The sequence below is a fragment of the Leuciscus leuciscus genome (assembly GCF_965113295.1).
Source record: "Leuciscus leuciscus genome assembly, chromosome: 15".
NCBI lineage: Eukaryota > Metazoa > Chordata > Actinopteri > Cypriniformes > Leuciscidae > Leuciscus > Leuciscus leuciscus.
In genome coordinates, this window is record NC_138739.1 from 1959602 (window position 1) to 1967101 (window position 7500).

General features: G+C 45.8%; 2 protein-coding genes across 3 annotated transcripts in view; both read left to right on the forward strand.

The window, feature by feature from the left end:
- Nucleotides 1-1048, forward strand: part of capzb (capping actin protein of muscle Z-line subunit beta) — a 13145-nt gene extending 12097 nt beyond the window's left edge. For both annotated transcript variants that reach the window (XM_082138769.1, XM_082138770.1), the window contains one exon: nucleotides 357-1048. Coding sequence is in view for 1 of the 2 variants with exons in the window: in XM_082138770.1 (XP_081994896.1) it covers nucleotides 357-447 (91 nt within the window). In the remaining variant the exon portion in view is untranslated. The remainder of the gene's footprint in view (nucleotides 1-356) is intronic.
- A 1873-nt stretch (nucleotides 1049-2921) lies between these two features.
- Nucleotides 2922-7500, forward strand: part of celsr2 (cadherin, EGF LAG seven-pass G-type receptor 2) — a 41808-nt gene continuing 37229 nt past the window's right edge. The window contains exon 1 of the mRNA XM_082137559.1: nucleotides 2922-6531. Coding sequence (XP_081993685.1) covers nucleotides 3042-6531 — 3490 coding nt within the window. The 5' untranslated portion in view covers nucleotides 2922-3041. The remainder of the gene's footprint in view (nucleotides 6532-7500) is intronic.

Sequence of the window (7500 nt, forward strand, 5' to 3'; positions counted from 1 at the left end):
TGCAGCTCTTAAAGTGACAGCAGCCTAATATTCCTAATATAACATAATATATATGCCGTCTGTATAATAACACTAATCAAACAACAGAAGACAAAGAGAAATTCAAATTGGAATTGTTCAAAATTGAACATAGTAGTGTGAACGCAGCTTAAGTACCTTATTGGAATCAGAATTAGGAATCGATAAGCGGAATCAAAATTGTTCAAATTGAACCGATACCCAACCCCAGTGAGTAGCCGTTCAACTCAGTGCAGATTCAGGCGGTTGATTCAGTTTGCAATGGAAAAGTCGTTGAAGTGTGTGTGTTTTCCTCTCTTACGTCTGTGTGTGTGTGTGTGTGTGTGTGTGTGTTTCAGGAGCGTCCAGACGCTGGCGGATAAATCGAAGCAGGAGGCTCTGAAGAACGACCTGATGATCGCGCTTAGCCAACGCAAACAGCAAAGCTAGAGACCATCTCTCTCTCACTCTCTCTCTCTCTGTCTCTCCACCTCACTCTCTCTGTCTGTGGAAAACAAATGAAAAAGGAGAAAAGGCTTTTTGTTTTTTGTTCAATGCACCCGTCTCTCTCTCTCTCTCTCTGTCTGTAATCATGTAGTATTAAAGCAGTGCTGTTTGTTTGTGTCTGATTGATGACATCACCGTGGGGGCGGAGCTTTTCTCCCGCCATCAGAAGAACAAGTTTTCCAGGAGAGGCGGGATATATATATAAATATATATAAATATACACACATTGTATGTATTATGACCTCTATCATTAATATTGATTTTGCTGTTAATATTAAACGTTCTGTTTGAATCCACACAGATGAGTGTGAGTGTGTGTATGTGCGAGTGTGTGTGTCATTAACAAAAGCAGCAAACATATTCCTCCTGTCTCTCTCTCTCTCTGTCCATCTGGGAGCGTCGGACGGTTTCGTTGTTTTCTTCAGGGTGGATTATTATGTCAATTTTTTTTCTTTTCTTTTGGTCATTTTTTGTTTGTTTTTTGTAAAGCTTACAAGTTTGTTGTTTTAGGGCCTCCAGCTACAATAAAAATAGTAAAAACTAACTGTGTGTTATGTTTGTTTACAACGTTTTACTGTGAAATGCTGGTAAACATACACAAGTTGCTTTGGTGCTCCACAATCATTTACTATCATGTCTCTTTCTCACATAATAAAGGCAATTACACGCTAATCAATATTTCATCAGCATAAACTCATTTGTAATAGGCCAGATAATATCCAGTAACTCCCGGATTATATCACGGATTATACACACATCTCTCATCTTCTCTGGTGACTGATTAATCATATCTTAATGAAATTAATAATCACATAGTAAATCTGTGTTTGGTGAGGAGACTTTACTTCTCGGTCATATTGAGACTAATCTTTAGCTCTCAATAAATGCGAGCTGTTGTTTAAACTGTCTGTTTTTTATACAAATTTTGACACTCTAGTATTTTCATATTAATTCTTACTCCTCCTTTTCTTTTGATTACTCTCGTTATTTCATTTTTGGACGACATTTTATCCTCAGGAAAAAAAGAGCGCGAATCTTCGCCGAGCCGTTGCTGGGCAGATTAGAATATTTTATAAAATATGTGAAAACTTTAGGTCGAAATACGTGTCGTAAAATATTAATCAAACGATTGTACCCCATTTATAATCATATATACACTTATTCAACAATTATCTGATTCTGTAATGAGAAGGTTCGTTAGATCACGTGCCCCGCTTCACATCATGCGGGGAACAGCGTCCTCTATTGGTAGTCCAATACAAACGCAGCTCACAGAGCACGTGCTGCTGTTGATTTAAATGAGTCAGGGCAATACATGTAAATATTAAACGCATTGGTAGGTATTTAAATATTATTATGTACCACAGAAACACAATCGTTATTTCAAGATAATAGATTGTACCTGTCTGTGAGGTAAAGCGGAATAACTGCACATGCGCTGGCATGTTCGGGACAGCAGGGGGCGCCAAGAGAACAGCAAACATTTCGGGGGGGGGGGGGGGGGGTGGAATGTGAATGATATGCGGCTTTGTTTAGCCGTCGGACGCATTTCTGTTTCATTTTAAAATTGATGACTTAGCTATTTATTTATATATTTTGCTCCTTTATAAGTGCATTAATGATGTTAATGTTGCTAAGCAGATCAAATAACCTAACCAAATCATCAGTCACACAATCGTCAGGTTTAAATAAATAAATAAATAATTATTAGGGTTAGGGTTATTATTATTAGTTATTATTTGGCGGTTTAGTGGAACGTTCAGAACGTCAATTTTTAATGTTTAAACTTTTTTCTTGGTTTGGCGAACGTTAACATTCCATTTTATCATTTTGCAATCATTATAGGAAGAACGTTCTGAAACAAGCAGTAACGTAAAAAACAAACAAACAAAAAAATTGACAAATGTTCCATTAACGAAATGTTTTGCTAACGTTTTGAGAACATTATTAAAGACCAGATAACTGCACGAACGTTCTAGTTCTAGCGCGTTGGGTATAAGGAAAGCGCGATATAATACAATTTATTATTATTAATATTAACGTTACTAGAAGAACATTTGTTCATACTTTGACAAAACGTTCCCTGTTAGCTTGGGATAAGTATTATTTGCATCTTTATAGCCTTTCTGGAACGTGCCAGCTCTGTGTATTTATAGTGCACTGTTATTAAATAGTAATACAACAACTTTAACGCACTTTCGACGCTAAAGGACTGAGTCTAATACAATTATTTACTCAGTGAAATGACTTGATTTTCCTCTCCAGAGCAAATATATTTTCTGAATAGCATCGGCAGGGTGTCTTGGGGCAGTTACCCTTTTGAGATCTGCCCCCACTGCACCCCTCCCTCTCTCTCCCGACGCTCTGAATCAGGTTTATGTTAATGATCCCCCTCCCCGGATTCACTGGAGGTGTGTGTGCGTGTGTGTGTGTGTGAGACCGCAGTGCGTGGATCAGCATGGAGACTCCACACGCCAACTTTGAAGGGAAAAACTGGATGTAATTCATTCTCCGTGGAAGAGCAGCAGCGAGGAGCGATGAAGTGGGATTTGTTGCTCATTGTTTTCGGGTGGTTTGAACTCCCGTGGCTCGTGGATTGTTTCGATGTGCACGTGAGTGAGGATGCGGGACCGGGCACCGCGCTCGCGATCACCGGCTCCTGCGCGCTGGACCAGCTCATCGTTCCCCGGTTCGCGGAGAGTTTCCTTCACCGGGACGCGAGAGTGCTCACTTTCTCCGCCGCTTTGAACTGCGAATCGGTTCTTTCGAACCCATTCACTGTGTACGCGATCATGGACTGTGTGGATAAGGCGTCCGGGTTTAGACACCTTTCAACCAGCCAGTATAATGTGCACGTTCACGGAAAGAACTGCGCGCTTAAACGCAAACCCGAAGAAAAACTAGACGTGGAGATTATAAGTTTAATAGATGCTTCTGAGTGTCATGAGGCGGGAACTGCTGTTTTCCGTGTGTTTGATGTGTTACCGGGCAACCCGACGCAGTGTAACGTAACCGGGACTTCAGCGTTTTACGTCTCCGAGGGTCGTTTGTTTACTTCGGCTCCGCTGTGTTTCCCTCGCGACTCTATGCTAGAGTTTCAACTGCGCTGCGTGGGACGCGCACGTACGGGTGTCGCGCATGCGCACTGGCGCGTGGGTCGCGGTCCGTTCACTCAAACACACCTGAGGACGTTACTTAAACGGGCCGCGCGCTCAAACTCAGGGCTTCTGAGCAGGAGGAGAAGGAACGTAAACAATAACCCTCAGTTTCAACCTCCCATGTATCAGGTGTCCGTTCCAGAGAATCAACCATCCGGGACTTTTGTTGTTGTTTTAAAAGCTGTTGACCCGGACGAGGGTGAAGCTGGCAGGTTGGAGTACTTCTTAGAGGCCTTGTTTGATAGTCGTTCCAACAATCTTTTCGCCGTTGACCCAGCCACCGGAGTTGTTTCCACCGTGGAGATACTAGATAGAGAAACGAAGGACACGCATGTGTTTAGAGTCACGGCTGTGGATCATGGAACGCCACGACGTACGGCCATGGCGACTCTCACCGTAACGGTTAGCGATACAAACGATCACGACCCTGTCTTCGAACAGGAAGACTATAAAGAAAGCGTGCGAGAAAACTTGGAAATCGGTTACGAGGTCTTGACTGTACGTGCCACGGATGGCGACGCTCCCGTCAACGGAAACATCCTTTATCATTTGCTAAACAATGGGACTAACAACGTATTCGAGATCGATTCCCGCTCCGGCGTTATTCGCACACGAGGTCTAGTCGACCGCGAAACTGTTGAATCCTACATGCTACTGGTTGAAGCGAACGATCAAGGTCGTGACCCCGGGCCTCGCAGCGCTACGGCAACCGTGTGCATTGTTGTGGAGGACGATAACGACAACGCACCACAGTTCAGCGAGAAACGCTACGTCGTTCAAGTTCCCGAAGACTTGACGCCCAACACGGAAATCCTGCAGGTTACGGCGACCGACCAGGACCGGGGGAACAACGCCGTGGTCCATTTCAGCATCATGAGCGGAAATACGCGAGGCCAGTTCTACATCGACGCTCAAACGGGGAAACTGGACCTTGTGAGTCAGCTGGATTACGAGATTAATAAAGAGTACATGCTTCGCATTCGAGCGCAAGATGGCGGACGCCCGCCGCTCTCCAACATCAGCGGCCTCGTCACGGTGCAAGTTCTTGACGTTAACGACAACGCGCCGATATTCGTCAGCACTCCGTTCCAGGCTACGGTGCTGGAAAACGTTCCCGTCGGATACTCCGTCATTCACATTCAAGCTATAGACGCCGATGCTGGCGAAAACTCCCGTTTGGAATACAGACTCACGGAGACTACGCCAAACTTCCCATTCGCCATTAACAACAGCACAGGCTGGATTATCGTAGCATCCGAGTTGGATAGAGAAAGCGTGGACTTTTATAACTTCGGAGTGGAAGCACGAGACCACGGAACGCCGGCTATGTCTTCCTCCGCTAGCATTAGCATGACCATTCTAGATGTTAACGACAACAACCCTGAGTTTACGCAAAAGGCGTATTACATGCGTCTGAACGAGGACGCGGCTGTAGGAACGAGTGTCGTAACCGTGTCCGCCGTCGATCAGGATATCAACAGCGTTGTGACGTATCAGATCTCAAGCGGAAACACCAGAAACCGTTTCTCTATCACCAGCCAGAGCGGCGGAGGCTTAATAACGCTCGCGCTACCGCTAGACTACAAGCTGGAGAGACAGTACGTGCTAACCGTCATGGCGTCAGACGGCACACGCTTCGACACGGGGAAGGTTTACGTTAACGTCACGGATGCTAACACTCACAGACCAGTCTTCCAGAGCTCACATTACACCGTCAACATCAACGAGGACCGGGGCGTCGGCACAACAGTAGTGATGATCAGTGCAACGGACGAGGATACGGGCGAAAACGCTCGGATTACATACTTCATGGACGATAGCATCCCTCAGTTTCACATCGACGCGGACAGCGGAGCCGTAACCACACGGTTGGAGCTGGACTACGAAGATCAAGTTTCGTACACGCTCGCCATCACGGCTCGAGACAACGGCATCCCGCAGAAATCCGACACTACGTACCTTGAGATCCTTGTGAACGACGTGAATGACAACTCACCCGTGTTCCTACGGGATCGTTACTTAGGCTCCGTTACAGAAGACATTCCCGTGTTCTCCAGCGTTTTGCAAGTCTCCGCGATCGACCGTGACTCAGGCCTCAACGGGCGAGTTTTCTACACGTTCCAGGGCGGAGAAGATGGCGACGGCGACTTCATCATCGAGTCCACGTCGGGGATCGTTCGCACGCTACGACGACTTGACCGAGAAAACACCCCTATCTATAACCTCCAAGCGTTTGCGGTTGATAAAGGAGTTCCGGCGCTCAAAACGCCGGTTGACATTCAAGTAACCGTTTTAGATGTGAACGATAACCCGCCTGTGTTCGAGAAAGACGAGTTTGATATCTTCGTGGAGGAGAACAGTCCCATCGGGCTTGTTGTGGCTCACATATCCGCGTCAGACCCGGACGAAGGCAGCAACGCTCAAATCATGTACCAAATCGTCGAAGGCAATATCCCAGAGGTCTTCCAACTGGACATCTTCTCCGGAGAGCTCACCGCTCTGGCCGACCTCGACTACGAGACTCGCTCGGAGTACGTCATCGTGGTTCAGGCCACATCCGCTCCACTAGTCAGCAGAGCCACGGTCCACATCAAACTCGTCGACAGGAACGACAACATCCCCGTCCTCAAGAACTTCCAGATCATTTTTAACAATTACGTCACCGATAAGACCAGCAGCTTCCCTTCGGGAGTGATCGGGCGGATCCCGGCGCACGACCCGGACGTCTCGGATCAGCTCCACTACAGCTTCGAGGCGGGAAATGAGCTGAATTTGGTGATTCTGAACCGGAGCACCGGAGAGATCCGACTCAGCCGAGCCCTGGACAACAACAGACCGCTGGAGGCGTCCATGAAGATCTCAGTCTCAGGTAACAAGCTGTTTCTTTCAGTTCTACAGAGGGGCTTTCGCACCGGGTAGTTATAGGAACTCAGTCATAGGAACCAGAGACCAGGAACTAAGGGTTCTCTTAGGAACGTTTTCCTGGTTGCGTTCGCACCGCCAGTAGGAACTCTGAAGTGATGTAAGCCACACTTGTTGTTGTGACTTTTATTTTGACAGCGCTTAGAAAGTACACATAGAACACATACACATAGTATACATAGAAAGTAGACCGTAATGAACAGTTATTAGCGTATGCCGTGTGGTTGATGTCCAGTGTTGCTGAGCAGAAATACAAAATCATGTTTCTCTTTCTCTTGATTTTCTCCTCAGTGTAAAGGTTGAGAGGTCATCTATCACTGTTTTACATGTTCGTAGTGTTAGTTAGTGGAGTAAAGGGGCTTTCGCACCGGAGGAACCTTCTCATAGTTCCTAGAACTATTGGTGGAAGTTCCCGGATTTTGCCGTGTTTGCACCGCAGGAACTAGTAACGATTTTAGTTCTAGGAACTCCTTTTGGAGGAACTAATTTACTCCTACTTCAGAGTCGGTCTAAACCAGCGCAATAGGAACTATCCGTGGCGTTAGTGTTCGCTGATTGGCCGAACGCACGCGAAACACCAGCATCTGCCATTTTTAAAAAAGCTAAACGCACAGATTATAGCCTATATATTTACTCCAGAAACTAACTCTACGAACATGTAAAACAGTGATAGATAGACCTCTCAACCTTTACACTGAGGAGAAAATCCAACGCAATTTTGAGGGGATCAAGAAGATCATGATTATGTATTTCTGCTCAGCAACACTGGACATCAACCACACGATATACGCTAATAACTTTTCATTACTGTCAGTAACTCCACAACAATAAATGTCTCCACTAACATTCAGAAACATAAAAGTTTTAACCTCTCCGTAAGGCTGCACTCGCTACTGGTTATTCTGGGATTCTGGAT